This window comes from Cydia fagiglandana, chromosome 27, assembly GCF_963556715.1.
Source record: "Cydia fagiglandana chromosome 27, ilCydFagi1.1, whole genome shotgun sequence".
NCBI classification, from domain to species: Eukaryota; Metazoa; Arthropoda; class Insecta; order Lepidoptera; family Tortricidae; genus Cydia; species Cydia fagiglandana.
In genome coordinates, this window is record NC_085958.1 from 8,947,533 (window position 1) to 8,968,172 (window position 20,640).

The 20,640-nt window shown below is 38.6% G+C and overlaps 1 protein-coding gene across 1 annotated transcript; it reads right to left on the reverse strand.

Annotated features, from left to right (window-relative positions):
- Window positions 1-9,711: 9,711 nt before the first annotated feature.
- LOC134677863 (zinc finger protein 184-like) lies at window positions 9,712-19,719 on the reverse strand. Its single transcript, XM_063536286.1, has 8 exons — window positions 18,404-19,719; window positions 17,933-18,074; window positions 16,624-16,804; window positions 15,346-15,453; window positions 14,276-14,456; window positions 12,979-13,131; window positions 10,591-10,689; window positions 9,712-10,063 (listed from the first exon to the last, which is right to left on the reverse strand). The coding sequence occupies exons 1-8, from the start codon at window positions 19,604-19,606 to the stop codon at window positions 9,845-9,847; spliced, it is 2,286 nt and encodes a 761-aa protein (XP_063392356.1). The 5' UTR covers window positions 19,607-19,719; the 3' UTR covers window positions 9,712-9,844.
- Window positions 19,720-20,640: the final 921 nt, after the last annotated feature.

Below are 20,640 nucleotides of genomic sequence, written 5' to 3' on the forward strand. Positions count from 1 at the left end.
TGCCACCTCTGCAGAAACCTGATGGGACACTGGCCCACTCCGCGACAGAGAAAGCAAACTTGTTTGCTTCTCTGTTTGCGAGCAATTCACGTCTAGACGCAGGCTCAAAACTTCCACCTACGCTACCTCAATGCAGTTCCTCTATGCAGAGAATTGCTATTCATCAAAAAGAGGTACGCCGAGCTCTGCAGAATCTTGACGTGAATAAGGCCAGTGGACCAGACGGTATACCTGCACGTGTACTAAAGCAGTGTGCGCCTGAGTTGTCTTCTGTACTGACACGCCTGTACCGCCTCTCTCTCCAAACAAGAACGGTGCCGATATCCTGGAAGCTTGCAAACGTGCAGCCAGTACCCAAGAAGGGTAGTCGTGCTGATCCCTGCAATTACCGACCAATCGCCATTACCTCCATGCTCTGTAAAGTCATGGAAAGGGTACTTAACGGCAAGCTGCTGGCATACCTCGAAGCAAATGATCTGCTCAGTGACCGTCAATATGGCTTTCGCCGAGGTCGGTCTACTGGGGATCTTTTAGCGTATGTCACGCACTGCTGCGGCGAGGCCATCGAGAAGCGCTTGCTGTTTCACTGGACATCTCGAAGGCCTTTGACAGGGTTTGGCACGCAAGTCTCCTTAGCAAGCTTCCTGCATACGGCATCCCTGCTGACTTTTGTAGCTGGCTATCTGATTTCTTGAGTGAACGGTCGATCAGAGTAGTTATTGATGGCTGCTCTTCGGACCTCATGGCCATTGACGCCGGTGTTCCTCAGGGGTCTGTTCTCTCCGCAACCCTTTTCCTGCTCCACATTAACGACATGCTGCAACCCAGCATTGTAGGTTATGCAGATGACAGTACGGTTGTTGAGAGATAAGGTAAAAGTACGCTCCACCGAACGCTCAATATCCGTCCGTATCACCGAATTTCTTCTATTTTAGGCTATAAGTCGATTATTTACAGCTGATATTTACTTGCGTATTTTTTTTCCACGAGTTAAATACCTATCCCTTCAACTATGCCTCAGAGTCGGCCAATTTGTCCCGCAGTTGGGACGTGGCAACTGATCGAAACGGATCGTTGCTCCCGATTGCCACTTTGTATGGGCAACCTTAAAGAAATCGGTAAGAAGTTGCGTATATTTCTTAAGGTCATAAAACCTTTTAAATTTATTTCTGTGTTTCAAAGTATGGTTTTTCAGTGTGACTACTTAATTAGTTTGTGTATTTTAGTAAATTTAATTAATTTAGTGCAGTCATATTATCAGAAATTAAGCTTAATGTGAGTTCGGTGATGAGTACACCGACAATTTGATTGGAAGGTATTATCGAACAGCGTCCGAAATCAGGGAAAGCGTATGTTTTTGAAATTATTTTTTTAATGGTTGATTACGAACTATTTAGATTAACTACCTAATTTCACAAATAACTTAATGTATTTGTAATTTTATGAGCAATTGCCGAACAACAATAACCTATATAGATTATTATAAAACTGCGTTTGAAATGTTCATGTTTTACGACTTTTTGGCATCAAAATAAGGTTTTTGGCAAGACTATTATCAAACAATAATTTTAGATATTTTACGTCAGTATTAACAAGAACTTTATACATGTACGGTTTTGTAATGGATTCAAGTATTAAATTTAATGATAGATTTGTAGTTATACCACATTGATTACGATTAAAATACTATTTTCAAAATCCGTTCGCGAAATAGGTTCCACATATTTTCCATGTTTCGTTCACCGAACGGCCGTTCGGTGAATGGTACCCATGGTCTCTGCTACCGAACTCATGTTTGCGTTGGCCATGTTTCTATTCGACGTTCATGAGAATATCATCCTTATTACGATAACGGCTAGGTCGATATTTATATGTTTATTTTTTGTGACCATTATTTCAATGCCAGCGCTTTTCAAACTTTAGACATACTTATTGGACGCCTGATAATAGTCTTGGAACGTGGACAAAAAAACTGAATAGGATAATAAAAATAATGAAGCATGATGTTCAAAAATTTTTTTAGATTCCTCTCGTCGTGGGCGATTGTGATTTTTTAAACTTTTATCTTTTGTTATGAAATTCCGGGGTTCACATACAGGTTGGCTAAAAATTAACTACATTCCCATTCCCAGGGAGGTTTTAGGATTATACTGAGCAACTTTTACTATGGGACCAACTCCGAAATCGTGAAAAAAAATTTACCCTTCCATAGAAAAAGGACCAGCCAAAATTTATGAAACAGCCAAATTATTTTATACATATGCGTACATGTTTTATAATTGTTGCGTACCTTACTTACTGACTTATTTTTCAAAAGAATTATTTCAATAAAAAAGACACGTCAAGATCGCTTACCATCTTTATAATGCTAAAAAACGAAGCATAGTAGGGATTTAATAGTGAACTACTGAAGTTTGAGCACCACTCATCACCATATTTTCATACAATTATTTCCTAGTTCGGTAATGCGGGCTCCCTATTCGGTATAATGTGCAAATCACGTTTCTTAGTTCGGTAAACGGTACAAACAAGGAAATTGGAAGAAATGACTTTAAAAATGTTTTTAATACACGTCCAATCAATTCAGTAATTTATAGGTATGTTTAAATGAGGACAAATTTATCTATGTTTCTATTTTAGTATTGAACATATTCGTAAGAAAATATCAGAACGAATAAAAAAATTAAACGTAAGTCTAGGGCTTAAGCATTCGGTGAAGCGTACATTTACCTTATTTGGCTAGTGCAGGGGACAGCAGGGAGGATATACGTTCACAGAGAGGCCATGGTTGAGCGAATGAACTTGACCCTTAGTCTCGTTTCCCAGTGGGGTGATGACAATCTGGTCACGTTCAATGCCTCCAAAACGCAGACGTGTCTATTTTCCGCAAAACGGAGTCCATTCGACCTGACTCCTTCTTTCCGGGGTGCATCTGTACCTATTACCGACAGCCTGGAACTCCTCGGCATGGAGCTGAGTTCAGTCCTCAGCTTCGGCAGCTTCATTGAGTCTAAAGCACAAACTGCGGCCAGAAAGCTGGGCGTCCTAAATAAGGTGAAGCGATACTTCACACCTGGACAGCTTCTAACACTTTACAAAGCTCAAGTCCGGTCGTGTATGGAGTATTGCAGCCACCTGTGGGATGGCTCAGCTAAATACCAACTCGCCGCTTTGGACTCAGTGGAGCGCAGAGCCAGGAGGATGATTGGCGACAAGAAGCTAACGGCTAAGCTTCAGTCTCTGGCCCATCGGCGGAAAGTCGCCAGCCTGTCGGTATTCTACAGGTTGCACTTCGGGGAGTGTGCCCAAGAGCTACACGAGCTTATTCCACCGTCCCCATTCTACCATCGGACTTTTAGACGCACGGCCGGTTTCCATCCTTACTTGGTAGATATTCCACCAATTCGCACGAAGCGCTTTGCTTCTACTTTCCTTATGCGCACTGCCAAGAAATGGAATTCCTTGCCGGCGTCTATATTTCCGTGTTCTTATAACCCGGCAACCTTCAAATCAAGAGTGAACAGGCACCTTCTGGGCGAGCTCGCTCCATCGTAGGCCACGTCTACGCCTCGGCTAGTCTGTGGCCATGAGTAAGCCCATTCATAATTAAAAAAAAAAAATGGCAGGGCTTGGAACCGGTTTTGATAAAACGGTTAATATAGTTCCTAAACCGTTATATTATTTCGTTCATTAATAAACCGGTTAATTGATGATTAATAAAAACTATTCAATGACCTGTGGGCCTCAATTTCCATACCGAATTTCATTTAAATCGGATCAGCGGTATAAGTACAGTCAGTAATAAAAACTTGTATCAAAAATGAGATTTTGACAAAGAACTTCAAGATTATTATTTTTACAGTCAGCAGCAGATATACCTGAGCGGGCAAGGTGTCCAAGAAAACATATACACTTCAATCGTCATAAAAATAAGGACATCTAAGTTGTCATTTTAGCGTAGACTTTCAGTTCGTCACATATATCTTAACTTCTGAGTTTTTCTTTAACACATACACCCTTATTTAATCACAATGACAATAATGGTTAGAAAGCCAGTGGTAACTAAGCAATCAAATTCAAGCTGCTGTCATTAATACCTACACGCACGTACGTCAAATCACGTACGTCAGCAGCCTGGGTGCCACCAGTTGCTAAGCAGTTGTTATTTCAATGGTAACTAAGCATCAACATTTTATCTGTTTAACTTTTAAAAAAATACTGTAGCAACTACGAATTGACACCTCCTTTCTTAAAGAAGTATTTTATCGTCAAGTGTCAAACTTAGACAATAAATAAGTATTAAGTACTTAGATTCTACGAGAATGATCGGTTTTTTATTTTAACTATCATAGGCGGCCGTTCTTCCAAACCGTAGAGCATATTATATGTTAATATATTTATTTAGCCCGCTTATTGTACTAAAATATACTATATAGTACTAAAATACGATGCTCCGAATCGATCAAAGAACGAAGGAGAAAATAATAGAATTGAAACTTAACACGTTCACTGTCCCAATCTGACATGTAAACCTTATGGCTTTGTAATAGAGGCTAGCCGTGGCCGAGGGCAGTAAAGGTGTTAAGCATATCCAACTATGACTCCTCTCTTTATTTTGTTGGCTGGACTCATGATCCGGAAGAACGGTGCCTCCTCTTCTATAGATGTACCTATGCGATAAAACCATCACTGCCATGCATATACCTACGTAATATGCTAACTGTTGACCATAGGAATGACGAATTTTGTTTTTACAACTTAGCAGAGAGGATAGAGTATAAGGAGGTATATGTATACAGTATGTATCAGAATCAGAACGAAAGGTCAAGAAAGAGACCCATTAATGTTTAGGTCATACTGAGCAACTTTTACTATGGGACCAACCCCGAAACCCCGGAAAAAATTTACTCTCCCATAGAAAATTTCAATATCAGACCAGCAAAATGTATGAAACTTCCAATTATTTTTCCGCGTTTTCGGGGTTGGTCCCATAGTAAAAGTGGTTCAGTGTTCATGCAGTTATGACCTAAACATTAATGGGTCTCTTTCTTGGCCTTTCGTTCTGATATATACTGTATATCTTTGAACTTATTGTTAGTATAACCTAGCAGTGAACATCAAATGGCATTCCGCACAGGAGTAATCTAAGGAACGCCCACTGCGGTTTCAAACCTACAACGTCCTGTTAGAAAGCCGTACATACGCTACATGTGACATATCTTCAAAAAACCGGGCAAGTGCGAGTCGGACTCGCGCACGAAGGGTTCCGTACCATAATGCAAAAAAAAACGGAAAAAAATGCAAAAAAAAAAACGGTCACCCATCCAAGTACTGACCACGCCCGACGTTCGACGTTGCTTAACTTTGGTCAAAAATCACGTTTGTTGTATGGGAGCCCCATTTAAATCTTTATTTTATTCTGTTTTTAGTATTTGTTGTTATAGCGGCAACAGAAATACATCACCTGTAAAAATTTCAACTCTAGCTATCATGGTTCGTGAGATACAGCCTGGTGACAGACGGACGGACGGATAGCAGTCTTAGTAATAGGGTCCCGTTTTACCCTTTGGGTACGGAACCCTAAAAACATATAAACGTATGCGAAATTATTATAAAATAAAACTACAAAGTAATAATAGAAATGAAACCCAAAAAAAAAAGCTGTAATCTCTAGGTGCGTCCGACTGAGATTTGAACCCGCGGTCTCTGCTTTGAAAAGCAAACGCCTTAGTAACAAGACCACAACGTGCCTTGACAATTGGCTCTAAATTCGGCTTCAGTTAGCTTTCGCTATGTGTCACTCATTCATTTTGATGATTCTATTCAATAATAGAAATAGTTTGCAGTAAGTTGACTGACAGGCCCCTGTCAATGGTTGAAGGGCAAAACGTGAGATAGATGTATGTGATGACAAGACTGTACTGCTTTCGATGATTGTCAAAACGCTTTACCTGAAATTAGCATAGCTATTATTCATTCCATATACGACCATACATGTATGCTTTAAACGTCTATTTTTCCATATTGTTCAGATATATTTGACACGTTGACCGCTTAGATACCAGTGGTTTTTCGACAGCTAAGGTATCAATGATTTGTTGTAAGTGTAGAAATTAATGAATAGCGACTGTTTAGATATTTGTGACATGTTGAGCGCTCACAAGTAAATGCTACCATGACAGACAACAACTTTTTGACAGTTTAAACGTTTACCTCTCTTTGAGCACCTGGAGAGTATAGCGACTTCTGCTGCTGACTGTATGTAACAAAAGACGGCGCTTCAAAGTCAAAAGATTTCGTAGAAAAATTACAAAAACATAAATAAAACAGTTTGTAAGATATGTGACCTTTAATCTCCGTGACTTAATACTTAATAATTAATAAATTACATCTATCGATTTAACACTTATACAAAAATTCTAGAAGTAATATTCGATAGTTTAACATTATGAATACATATTTACATTTCATCAAAAACGAGACAAATCCTTAACAAATTAAGAATATGGGAAAATTCGATAACTCGAAGAAAATACAAATGTATGCAATTGTATGTCAGATGTCACATTGTTTGCGTTACCTTTTGAACGCCAAACGGCGCATCTATATGCCGCGCCACTGACGCCACGGGGGTAATATTTAGTTTTGTGAATAAATAATGCCAACCTAAAAGTAGGGTGTTTTTCAGCAGATTTTCATAAAAAAACGATCGACGTCAATTGCCGTCTGTGGCGAAAAGGTTAACCGTCTAGACACCAAGTTTATAGTGCAGTGTATGCTGTAAATGTAACCTTCATGCTTTCAAATAAGGTTCATATTGGCTCGCTTGTGTCCATGATGTTGGCATGTAACATTTTTAATTATGGTATAGCAGCTGTAGCAGAATCCACGCAGCACTTCTAAAGTATTTTACCCATGGTTGTTTGATAGAAAATGACTTATTATAAATATATCAAAAATCTTAAGGCTATGTCTTTTATAAGAATTTAACAAAAAATAAAAAATATATTCTAATATACATAAAAATACAATGACAACAACTAACACTATACAAATAGAACGTATTTTCCTAGAAGAAGTTGAAATTTACTACATTTTCAAATACAACATTAATAATTAATAACTATGCTTCAAAAACGATTTTATATTACAATTCATACTAGTTGTTACTTATGTCATTATTAAGAGTAAAAATTATGAAAACTGTATTTACATTACATCCCCGATATAATACTATAGTTCGTTTTTTTTAGCATTAGAAAACTTGAAAGAAGGTAAGCGATCTTGACACGTCTTTTAATTGAAAAATGCTTTTTAAAAATTAATAACTATTACTTTTGAAAGCAGAAGAATATAAATGAAAGTATTAGATTCATAATTGTTACATATTTGCAGTAACTTATTTTTAAAATGTGCTTTTCAATTAAAAGACACATCAAGATTGTTTACCTTATTTCTAATGCTAAAAAACGAACTATAATATGAGAGTGGTATAGGGGGTATTACTGCAATGTTCTGCCGCCAGAGTGCAGCACTAAGCTAGCTAGTAAACCATAGAGTAACTTATACATACTGTAAACTGTAAGGCCCCATTCGCACGACAGCTTTTTCAACGCGCTTTAAAAAAGCGTTTGAATGACACAACACAAATGGATAACCTTATGTATGTATGCACACGACAGCGGTGGTCTTTTTATCAAGCGTTGTTGGATTTTCGACTTTAAGCCTTTGTCATTAAATCGAATTTAGAGTGCGGACAGATTCAAGCGCTTTTTTAACGCGCGTTGAAAAAGCTGTCGTGCGAATGGGGGCTAACTTAAACTGTTATTTGACAAGTTTTCACAGACAATAAAATATGACATTGATGCATCAAGGCGGTTTGTTAACAAGGGCCTACCGGGAAACGGGCAAATCGAAATTTAGTTATCTGCCTCTTTGTCGCTCGAATACGCAAGAGTTATAGAGAGGTTAGATAACGAAATTTCGATTTTCTTGTTTCGCCCCCTATGCACAGTTTCGCGTAATATTCCCTATTAGTCCATTTTATCGAGATACAAAAACAGAAATTAAATGTTTTATTTCTGTACACATGGTTATTTAATCTATGTACATAAAAATAATATTAAAAATACAAAAAGGCGGTCTTATCGCTTAAAATAAATCTATCACATATAAAATAGGCTGAAGATATAACAAGAAGTTTTTGTCATCGATTAAATTTTTTATACCACGACGGTGGCAAACAAGCGTACGGCCCGCTTTACGTGAAGCGGCCACCGCAGGCTATTTTTGAGATTTCTTATTATAAATTAATTTGTTTTACCTTAAACTTACAGATTTCATATAGGTACGTTACATTTATATACATCTTTTAATATGGACAAATCTACCATTTTGCCAAATCTTCGTTACGCTTAGCACACTAAAATACTATACAAAATTAGATACTGTTAGAATAGAGGCGTGTTTAGATATTTGTATCTGATGGCGACTGTACCAACAACGGTCTTAACTGACCATTATGGACCTTACAAGTTTGCAATAAGGCCCATTTTGCAAGTGTGCGAACGCGGTGCTTCCGAGCTCTGTGGTAACTGAAAACCTCGAAAACGACTAACATGACACTTGTTATTAGTTGCCGCCATCTTGAAATCTAGCCAGTTTAAAATGTAAATCTTAGTGTTTTGTATTGATTACCCTATTTCTCCTCTATCTCTCTCCTGCTTATGCGTCTCCCCTATATGTCTCTGTAGCTCCTTCAGCGCACTTCTATCTCGGACAGAGCATGCACTTGTGAGGGTGTGAACTAACTAAACCATATTGCAAAGACATAAGGTATATTTAAGACCAGACATTAGAAATCGACGCGACTACTTTTTACAGTGTTTTTACTCTATTTCTCCTCTATCTCTCTCCTCCTTATGCGTCTTCCCTATATGTCTCTGTAGCCCCTTCAGCGCACTTCTATCTCGGGCACATCATGCACTTGTGAGGGTGTGAACTAACTATACCCTATTGCAAAGACATAAGGTATATTTAAGACCAGCCATTAGAAACCGACGCGGCTACTTTTTACAGTGTTTTTACTCTATTTCTCCTCTATCTCTCTCCTCCTTATGCGTCTTCCCTATATGTCTCTGTAGCTCCTTAAGGCAATGCCCTGTCTTGGACAGAGCTTGCACTTTTGACGGTGTTAACTGATTATCCACTTTATTGCAAACATATAAGGTATATTCTTTGTCAGCCATTTAGGCCGAAAACCTAAAAAAATCACTAACATGGCGAGTGTAAGAATATCTTCTTTTAACCTATTTCTCCTCTATCCCTTTCCTCCTTATGCGTCTTCCCTATATGTCTCTGCAGCTCCTTCAGCGCACTTCTATCTCGGACAGAGCATGCAATGTGAAGGTGTGAACTAACTATACCCTATTGCAAAGACATAAGGTATATTTAAGACCAGCCATTAGAAACCGACGCGACTACTTTTTACAGTGTTTTTTACTCTATTTCTCCTCTATCTCTCTCCTCCTTATGCGTCTTCCCTATATGTCTCTGTAGCTCCTTAAGGGGCCCACTGATTAACAGTCAGCCGGACGGTATCGGCCTGTCAGTTAGAACAAAATTTTGACAGTTCCGAACAACTGACAGGCCGATACCGTCCGGCGGACTGTTAATCAGTAGGCTCCTTTAAGGGCAGTGTACTGTCTTGGACAGAGCTTGCACTTTTGACGGTGTTAACTGATTATCCACTTTATTGCAAACATATAACGTATATTCTTTGTCAGCCATTTAGGCCGAAAACCTAAAAAATGACTAACATAGCGAGTGTAAGAATAGCTTTTTTTTAACCTATTTCTCCTCTATCTCTTTCCTCCTTATGCGTCTTCCCTATATGTCTCTGTAGCTCCTTTAACGCGCTATACTGCCTCGGGCACAGCGCGCACTTGTGCGGGAAGGCGGAGGGGTCGCCGTGCGCGCGCGCCGTGTGCCGCGCGCGAGTCGTGCTAGACGCGAAGCTGCGGTGGCATGTTTCGCAGGTGTAGGGTTTTGAGGTGCTGTGAGACTGAAAGTCAAATGTTATTAGTTATTATAGTTAGTATATATGTTAGTAGTTATTATATTATATCTCTCGCGTCTATTGATGGTTCTAATAATTACAGTTCCTTCATATTTATTTTTCTTTAGCTTAATTTAAAAAAAAAATGTTTAAAGAAATATCGTCAAGTGACAAGCAAAAGTCACTAACGGGTTGTGCACAAATCACGCGAGGTGATTTCGGCTACTTTTTGACTCTCTACTTTTTGAAAATCTTGTTTATTTTTTTATTTTCGTTAAATAGACTCGCTATTTTGAAGTGCAGCTGCAGAGTGAAGATTTATGTTTAACGAAACCGACAAAAAGTATCTACTCACATGGTAGGTTTTTTTTTCTTAGTTTCGTTCACTGTAGAAAAATACACGTGAGGTTTCCTTATACCCCCCTCCCTTACGTGATTTTTTCGTGACCCCCCCTCCCCCTATCGAATCTCGCGTGATTTGTGCACAAGCCCACAGGCGTATGGTTGCCTGTTCATAATAAAAGTATACTCACAACTTTGAGGTGCCGCTTGAGACTGGAATTGGTCCCGAAGCTGGTCTTGCAGATGTCGCACGTGAATGGCCGTTCGTTGCGATGTGTCCTCTCGTGTACCTGTCAAAACATGTACTGGTAAATAATAGTACAAGTACCTATGAATAAAGAATAGAAATGACAATAACTCTGCACTTAGGGCATCTTATATAACTGACAACTACAAAGATTTACTGCATAATACCAATGACATATGTAACTTCGTATAAGATGAATAAAGTCTAAGAAAAAAACGTGCCTCGGAAATCAAGAAAAAGTCATTCTCTGATAGATGCCGCAGACACCTTTGGCCTACGCTCGGCTAGATGGCGTGACGACACCGTTTCATATTTAACAATATTAACACATAGATATCGGTGAATGAACATGGGTCAAAATGATATAAAAATAATAAAATCATTTATCCATATATATATTTTTGTTTTGATAATTTTATACGTCTTTATTTTGAGTTTTAGTCGTGTGTCGATAGATGGCAGTCATTTACAGTGACTACAAAATGTACTATGACAGGACCCCTCTATACTATCTATTCTCTTTGATTATACTACTTTGCATAGTATTTTCTCGGAAACGTTCGTATTTGTCATGCTACTTCAGTCAACGTCAGTACTTTTTGTACCGAGACTGACTGAAATAGCATGTTTCCGTTAAAACACGATGGCAAAGGATCATGCGCCAGGGGTGGTCCTTTGTCAATTATTTGACTTGTATTTGTATTTATTTATTGTATACATGTACAGTACAATGATGCATAAGAATACATGGTGTTGATTATATATCTTAGGAATAGTACATGCTACCCTGTGAGGGCATTACAATGACTTATTTCTATACTTATGTTATATTTTGTAACATCTTATATGTAGTACTAAAGATTAATGAATAATGGTATTATACAGTTTAATTACATACATTTAAATTTATTCTCATTAATTATAATAGTATTTGTCACATCTAATTAAGTGTCTAGTCAATTTAAATCTTTGTCATTAAGGAATTCGTCTATACTATAGTAGCATTTTTTTATCAGTAGGTCTACAAGCTTTTTCTTGAATACGCTATCTCTAATCTCGGTCGTTATACTGTGGGGTAATTTATTATATATTTTAATGGCTCTTGTAATCTTTTGTTCATAGAGATAGTCGATAATCCGTCGAAACTTCAAGATGGTTCTGACATAGACTAGGAATCCTCTAGACCGAGTTTAGAGCAATTATTTCATGCAACCGTTGATGCCAAAAATACGGGGATGCGCGGGACGAGGTGAGCGAAGTCCCGTGCCGTGATTGGTCCGTTCAAAGACACGGACGTCACACAAAGACACTTTCGACTCGAACATGGAGTAAAATTACCAAATGCGTGGCAGAGGGGGTAGCGCGACTATGTTCAGTCTGGAGGATGTTTTGTCTGTGGGTTCTGACGACTTTTTACTACGTAGTTATTTCTGTGTTTTGCGGTAAACGTAACAATTGCTTTGTATTTCAAAGGAAATTTGTTAATTGGCTTGGCCAAAAAGAAAAACGAAACACTAGAGTAAATTTCAGTTAATAACAACTTTTTCTTCTCAGTCGATTAATGTGAGGTCCTTTAACCTGTACAAGTGTAAGCTCATTTCCCTTTCCCAATTAAATGTGTCTGCCTGTTGCACCGTAGTTTCCGAATGGATGCACCGATTTGAGTGTGATTTTTAGGGTTCCGTACCCAAAGGGTAAAACGGGACCCTATTACTAAGACTTCGCTGTCCGTCCGTACGTCCGTCCGTCTGTCCGTCTGTCTGTCACCAGGCTGTATCTCACGAACCGTTGCCGCTATAACAACAAATACTAAAAACAGAATAAAATAAAGATTTAAATGGGGCTCCCATACAGCAAACGTGATTTTTGACCAAAGTTAAGCAACGTCGGGCGTGGTCAGTACTTGGATGGGTGACCGTTTTCTTTTTGCATTTTTTTCCGTTGTTTTTTTTTGCTTTATGGTACGGAACCCTTCGTGCGCGAGTCCGACTCGCACTTGTTTAATCGAAAGTATTGTGTAAGATGGTGACGACCGGTCTGGCCTAGTGGGCCTGCCCGCGAAGCCGATGGTCCTGGGTTAGAATCTTAGTAAGGGCATTTATTTGTGTGATGAACACTAATATTTGTTCCTGAGTCATGGGTGTTTTCTATGTATATAAGTATGTATTTATCTATATAAGTATGTATATCGTCGCCTAGCACCCATAGTACAAGCTTTGTTTAGTTTGGGGCTAGGTTGATCTGTGTAAGATGTCCAATATTTATTTATTTATTTTATGGTTTTTAGAATTTTTAGACACATTTCCACTAACTATAGTGCTAGTTACATTACCTGCAAGTTGTAGCTCTCGAAGAACCCTTTCCCGCAGTAAGTGCACCTATAGGTGGCGCCCCTGGCGGCCCGCTCGTGACATTTCATGTGCATCTTCAATAACGCCTGCGACCCGAATTTTTTTGAGCATTGCTCGCAGCTTTGGGTTTTTTCCTGCAAAAGTTGTTCGTTGTAGTGAAACAATTCTGGATACCACATCATAAACGCGTCTTAAGCGAAAAAAACCGGTCAAGTGCGAGTCGTACTCGCGTTCCAAGGGTACATTAGTCATTATTCAATTTTTAACAATGTATTTTTTTATGTGAAACGGAATGAAATGTTTTTAAAAGACCCGTAGAAGTCTGATCAAAAACTAAGTAATTAAGTCCGACTCACGCTTGGCTGCACATTTCCAATAGGTTTTCTAGGTTTTCCTGTCATCTATAGGTAAAGAAATATATTATGTTATGTATCTTTTTTTTCTTCAAAATTTTAGACGCAGTAGTTTCGGAGATATTGGGGGGGGGGGGGGGGGTCGGACAGAAAAACAGACGCACGAGTGATCCTATAAGGATTTCGTTTTTTCCTTTTGAGGTACGGAACCCTAAAAAATGAATATTATGAAACAATTTTGAAGAGACCGAGCGGATTTACTGGACTCAAAATTATTTCTTCGTTACTAACAGAACCTAAGTACAGTCGCCATCAGATATATCGGAGCAGCTAAGGCGCTCACAAATATTTGAACACGCCTCTATTGTCAAGGCGTTAGAGTGCGTGTTCAGATATTGTGAACACCTCGGCCGCTCCGATATATCTGATGGCGACTGTAATACAATATGTACAAATCATTTTTATTACACAACCTCAAACTAAATGTACTAAGAACAAATACCGAATTGATGTATGTAATATATGAAGGCAGAGGTAAATGACATGCGGCCTTATCGCTAAAGAGCGATCTGATTCAGACAACTTTCACTGTTTATTGAAGTGAAAACTTCTTTAGCGGACTGTGCACTTTATGTGATGGGGAATGTTAAACTCGTAACAGGTGTCACGTGACCGTAAGACGGACACGTGACCTGATCGAAAAACTGTTACATTGAGTATTTCTTTATTAATTTAAATGCCATCTAGTGAGTTTCCCTCTAACTGGTACTAATATAACTCGAGTACTAACAGTGATGTGCGTAGGGGTTTCAAGTGATGCGACGAAATAACGCTAGATGGCGTTAACCTCAATTATACATAGTGCGTCATTGAGTTTTCACTTCTGCCGGCACTCCCGGAGTGCAACCCGTTGTTTTTCACTTACTAAGTGTGTGTCCCTGTGTTTGGCCAGAGAGTGCGCGTACTTGAACCGCTTGGGGCAGTCGGCGCACGCGAAGCCGGGCGCCGCGCCCGCCGCGTGCGCCGCCATGTGCGCGCGCAGCGCCATCCACCCCGTCACCGACGCCTGACAGATCTTGCACTCGCGGACTCTAGTCGGGTGGTATCTGGGGCAGAATTCGTACTTTACGATACAAGTGCTAAAAGTAGGAAATTCCAGAGTGGCGATAAATTGAAATACGATCGAAGGGAGTGTTTTAAATCGACACGAGTTACGAATTACCTTTTCGCACGTGTATTGTACAACGTTTTACAGTACAGTCGACGTCAAAGATAAGTTTACACTTTTCGCCTTCTCACAAAGGAGTAAAATGAGTCACAAAGGAGTAAATAAACATATTTTTGACGTCGACTGTACATATGGCCCTTTAAATTTTTGACATAGGCACGTATTGACTTAATTCCGCCCCAAGGCGGTAAAGTAGCACCATATGTACTGTAAAAACAATATCAAACCTTGAACATCAACTAGAAAGAAACATAAAGTAGATTTTTTCATGCACGATATGTCTTTTATGAGCCGTAGACGAATTTTGTGCATCTGTTTTAAAAGGTTTTTCGTTGTCCGTGCTGCATCTAAGTATATTATATACAAAACCTCATCAAAAAGCTAATCTAATTTCATCTATAGTTTTAATTGTGTTTTTTTTTTATGATTTACGTGAAACGTGTTACAATTTGGTGCCGTGACCAGGAAATATGTCATTTTTCCCCAGCAACCAAAGGACGAACATAGACGGTTAAAAGTGGTTAAGGTAAACTCCACGTCCACGGATAGCGAGCTATCACTCATATCTTAATCTAACACGCTCGAGTAACTACAAAATCCACTAACATAATTGAGGGTGAAAATGTTGAAATCGTTACATAAGAAAAAAATAAAAAAGAATTGCCTAGTTATTGTAAATTAGATTTTATGTCTGCAGAAAGGCATCTATTTTTATATAAAGACGTATTTTATGTCTGCAGAGAAACATTCAATTAAAGAACACTTACTTCTGCCGATGATTTTTGAGACTGTTCTTCACTGAGAACACCTTGTCGCAGTCCTTACACGGGTGCACGTCGCCCTCCGCCCCATCTTTCACTTCCTGGGCATTCATTCTAAAAAATAATATTTTATTATACTCTGGGACCTAAAGAACCTGGCCGAGGACCGCGAAAACTGGCGCATACTCCACCGACAAGAGCCATACTCTTAAATAATGGTGCTGATGATGATTATACTCTGGTAACCCCACTATGTCAGTAGAAAAAAGCGCGAAATTAAAAAAGGACAACCCTAGGCATGCCTACGTCAATTCTTGGGATTAGTTGCCAAGCGAACCCAAACTCCCATGAGCCGTGGCAAAATGCCGGGATAACGCGAGGAAGAAGAACCCTACGCATATATACGTTAATTACTGGCCACCGGCTAATAACTGGCCACCCTAAACTAAAAATGAATTCTCTCTCCCAGTGGCCGCTCCCTCATGACTGAAGATCGTGGCCATCGGTGGATGTGGATGAATAATGAATTCTATTCATCTGTAAACTGAATTAATTTTAGTATAAGGTTTCAATAATTGGCTACCTTTCAATAACTAGCCACCTTATACTAAAATGAATACTGTTTATAGGTGAATAGGGTAATTCACCAGTAACTGGCCACTTTTAGTAACTGGCCACCCCATAACCAAAAAATGAATTCTATTCACCAGGCAGTTATTGAAACCTTATACTAAAATGAATTCTGTTTATAGGTGAATATAGTTCATTTTTACTTTAGGGTGGCCAGTTACTAAATAGTGGCCAGTTAATAACGAATTACCCCTACTACACATTTTATACAAGTTTTCACAGATTATTTGTTACAAGTCAATACGACATTAATGCATCAAGGCGGTTTGTTGACAGTTTTTGCTGGTGGCGCCCCCTACGCGTAATATTCCTTGTTAAAAGCATAAATTATCATACATCCCGGACATTTGATAGGCCTGCGTTGGTATACAGATCCAACACGTAGAGGCCCTTTATTATTATTTGAATCTCCGTTTTAAAACTCTCGGGTCTTTCGAGCCCGGTCATTTATAAGGCGTGCGTGGGGATATGGATCCAACACGTAGAGGCCGTTTGGAGAGATTTGATGTCATGTCATGTAGAACACCTGCTGGAACCCATTCATGGGTACATCAATAGATACCCATGAACCGGTTTCAGCAGGCATTGGAAGCTATTATAAGCCTGTTGTGTCCCATTGGTGGGCAAAGACCCCTCTTCTTCCACATAAATTACCTTTCAATAATCCTAGCCTCTCTCTTCATACTCTTCTGGAGCTCTCTCTCCTTCTCCATCCTGTGCCGCGTCTCGCTGGTCAATCCGAATGTGTGCCATTTCGTGTGGATCAGGAACCGTTTCGGGTGTCTGAAGAGGAGGCTACAGTGGTTACATTCGAAGTAGGTCTTTGGATTTGAGCCTGGAATATAATAATTAATTAAATTAAAAAAATAGATATATATATATTTGAAAAAAAATTAAATGAAAAGTTTGTTATAGGTGATTTGTACATATTGCAATTAGTTTTTATTTGAAATATTTTAAAAATCTCTAACTAAATAAAATGAACAGATTATAATAAAAACATTTCAAAGAACCGCCGCTAGAAAACTTGTAACATATAAATAAAATACATTTTCACTTCTCATGGTCGGAAAATTGACATTTAAGTCGCATGTAAGCGGCATAAAGTTGCTTATTATGCTGTAGAGCAGCGGTCGGCAACCCAACCTCACGTGTATTTTTTTTATTTTTTTTCATTCGACCTCATTTTAAGATAAATAGTATTGTATATAGAAAATCTTGTTTATTTTTCTATTTTCGTTAAATAGACTGGCTATTTTGAAGTGCAGAGTAAAGAAATCGAAAAAAACCGACCGAGAAAAAAATATCTACTCATGTGGTAGGTTTTTTTCTTAGTTTCGTTCACTGTAGAAAAATACACGTGAGGTTTCCTTATACCCCCCCTCCCCCAACGTGTTCTATCGTGATTTGTGCACAAGCCCTTGGCTGCTAAAAGGTTGCCGACCGCTGCTCTAGAGCTTAAGTAAAATCATCTATTACGACCCTTATTGATTTAGCAATAAAGTCCAAATTGTGCCATACAAACTGTCAGCCGTGCCGGTGCGCGCCCGACCGTCCCGAGTACAATTTTCTTTAGTCTTGAATAATTATGGTAAAATAACCTAAAATATATCAAATATTTTAGGTTATTTTACTCACAATCGAAGTAAAGGCAAGTAAAGTAAAGATCCATTTTTACCCAAGCAGGCATAAATGCATGCTTGGGTAAAAATGGATCGCGTTATGCCCTTGTTGCATAAATTACGATATACTATTGTAGCAACTACTTTACAAATAATAATAAAAAACCGCATATAAATCAGATACTCAGAAACACACACACACACACACACGCACGCACGCACGCACGCACGCACGCACGCACGCACGCACGCACGCACGCACGCACGCACGCACGCACGCACGCACGCACGCACGCACGCACGCACGCACGCACGCACGCACGCACCTACACTAATCTTACCCTTTCTCGCAGCTTCCTTTGCTACTGCAACGTTATTCTCTTCAACGATAACAGCGTCCGCGTCTAACACATCTCTCGGTATTGCGTTACTGTCTTTGAGGAACGGTGGACTCACGCTTTCGTTGCATTCCACAGGCTCCACCTTTAAGTAAGAAATATGAACTGAATGTTTGAAATATTGATTATTTTTTTCTAGTAGTAGGAAATTAAGACCCGCTTTTTGTTGAAACTATCAGTAATAAAGTAAGAATACAATTCCTACTAGTCAATCCTTAGGTCAAACAGAGATTAACAATGTACAATGATCACAATGAGAAATTGAAAACTTGCATAAAATTAGGTACAAAACCATTTAACCGCTAAAGATGTCAACTGACGCGTGGCTACAGCCCAAAATCAACCTTCCTGCATTACGAGAAGGTTCACAATGGTGCGCTATATAAGATATGCAAAATACAAGAATAAGAATACCTTTACTTGGACTACATCTTCAATAATCTCTTTCTTGATGTCAACTTCTGCTACTAAGTCTTCTTTCTCTGAATCAGATTCACTGGACTCTCTCCATCTTTCCTCTTTTTCCATCTGATTATTATTCATAAGACTCCGTCTTAAAGGTTCACAATGAATTTCACTCTGTATTTTATTTTCCGTTTCATTGTTTGTTTTACTTAAATCATCTGGCAATTCATTTATACCAGTTTTCTTTGTTTTAGTATGATCTTCCTCCGGATTTTGCAGTTTTGTATTTAAATCTATAGATTTTTTTGCGGAGCTTTTACTGATTAAATTTAGACCATGTTCTGATTTCGTATCTTTGAGTTCCAATCGGGATCTTAGCAAATCGGTATTGGAATTAGTATCATGTGTGCTTATTTTATGATTTAAATTAATATTTGTGCTTCGTAATTCTTCACTATTATCCAATCCATGTAATTTCGTGTTTCGCATATCAAAACTTGATCTGTTTAATGCATTATTTAAAATAGATTCATTATTTACATTTTTTGATTTTTTAGGTGTGCTATTTATAAGTATGTCTTCAATAAGTTTCACTGTATTCTCTAAGCTTTTTCTTCTATTACTGTCAATTATAGACTTTTCTGGTTTTGTTGAATCATGACCATAGAATGGATTTTCTTGTACTGTATTATACTGATCATGATCTGACTCCATTCCTAGATGTTTTTGGAAGACTTTAGGATGTAATTGAGGTATATTAATTGGTACCTTCCGACTGAGTTTCTCTCTGTAATTCAAGTTGTTTAAATCGAATTTTCTGCTTTCTGAATTATGGTAATTCATCAAACTAGGCCCGTGTTCGCTGTGTGTGTTCAAATTCATGGGCAGAATGTTGTTTTCAAGACTGATTGGTGTCGTATTATGTGGTAAATTAGGGTTTGGATGGACATAGTTTGTTTGAAAGTTAATTTGATGATAGTTTGGGAAAGGGCTCATGGGATGCCCCATATTTAAAGGCGAGTGACCGAATGATCGATAATCCGGTATATCGTAGACCGGAGCTGCAGTTTCAGGTGCTTGTTGAGGCATTTTGGGCATGTTACCCAAGTTATGCCCTAAATTCATTGGATTTGACATTTGAGTCATATTCACAGGCATTCCCATGTTAATAGGTACATCGTTCGGCCCGTAAGGCCCACTGTTGTGTAACATAACTAGTTCAACACTCCAATAAACACTCTATTTAGATTTAATGTCCATTTTGTGAGTTAAAATCGTAAAGTAAACACGACCGCAAACAGTGTGAAAGCCATTTTGACATATTTCTCGTCCACCCAAAAACCGGTAAGAAATAAGTGATAAGGATTGACTTTATACATAGATTCCGGTTTATTAGAATCGATCGATTGGTTGGTTCAGCGTATTTCATAATAGTCCGGGAGCCGGCTGCATGAAACAAACCTCATCAAAAAATAGAATATACCTACCCTGTAGAGGTACCTGACATTTAGTAGATTCCAACGCACTTGGTCGGCCTAGGCTTAACCTGGCAGATTTTGTACAAATGGCAAAAACGTTGGACAAAAATTCATCAAAAAAAACCTCATCGAAAAATAGAATGAAACTTGTATGGTAGGATACCTGACCTTGAGGACAGTAAAAAAAAAGTGGTCGGCCTCACCTTAGCCTGGCAGTTTTTGCAGTCCGACCAGATTTATTGGGTCACGTGAGAGCTACAATTTACCTCATCGAAAAATAGAATGAAACAAACGGATTATAATAGCTAAAATAAGCCTGTCGACGTATGTCTTGGTCGGCCTCACCTTAACCTGGCAGTTTTTGCAGTCCGACCAGATTTATAAAAAAATCATCAAAAATTTTTTATCGAAAAATCGTATGAAACTTGTATGGTACGATAGCTACCTTTGAGAACAGTAAAAAAAAAAGTGGTCGGCCAAATCCTGTGTTGGCAGGTTCCTGTGTCCGACCAATTTTGTGGTACCACGTAAGAGCTACAATTTACCTCATCGAAAAATAGAATGAAACAAACGGATTATAATAGCTAAAATAACCCTGTTGACGTATGTCTTGGTCGGCCTCACCTTAACCTGGCAGTTTTTGCAGTCCGACCAAATTTTAAAAAAAAAAAAACCTAAAATTTTTATCGAAAAATCGTATGAAACTTGTATGGTAAGATAGCTGCCTTTGAGGACAGTAAAAAAAAGTGGTCGGCCAAATCCTTTGTT

Coding starts and splice junctions, on each gene's coding strand:
- LOC134677863 (XM_063536286.1), bottom strand. CDS start 19,606: ATGTTACACAACAGTGGGCCTTACGGGCCGAACGATGTACCTATTAAC. Junction 16,805..17,932: donor AAAGGAAGCTGCGAGAAAGG/GTAAGATTAGTG, acceptor ATTATATTCCAG/GCTCAAATCCAAAGACCTAC. Junction 13,132..14,275: donor AACACAGGGACACACACTTA/GTAAGTGAAAAA, acceptor CAACTTTTGCAG/GAAAAAACCCAAAGCTGCGA.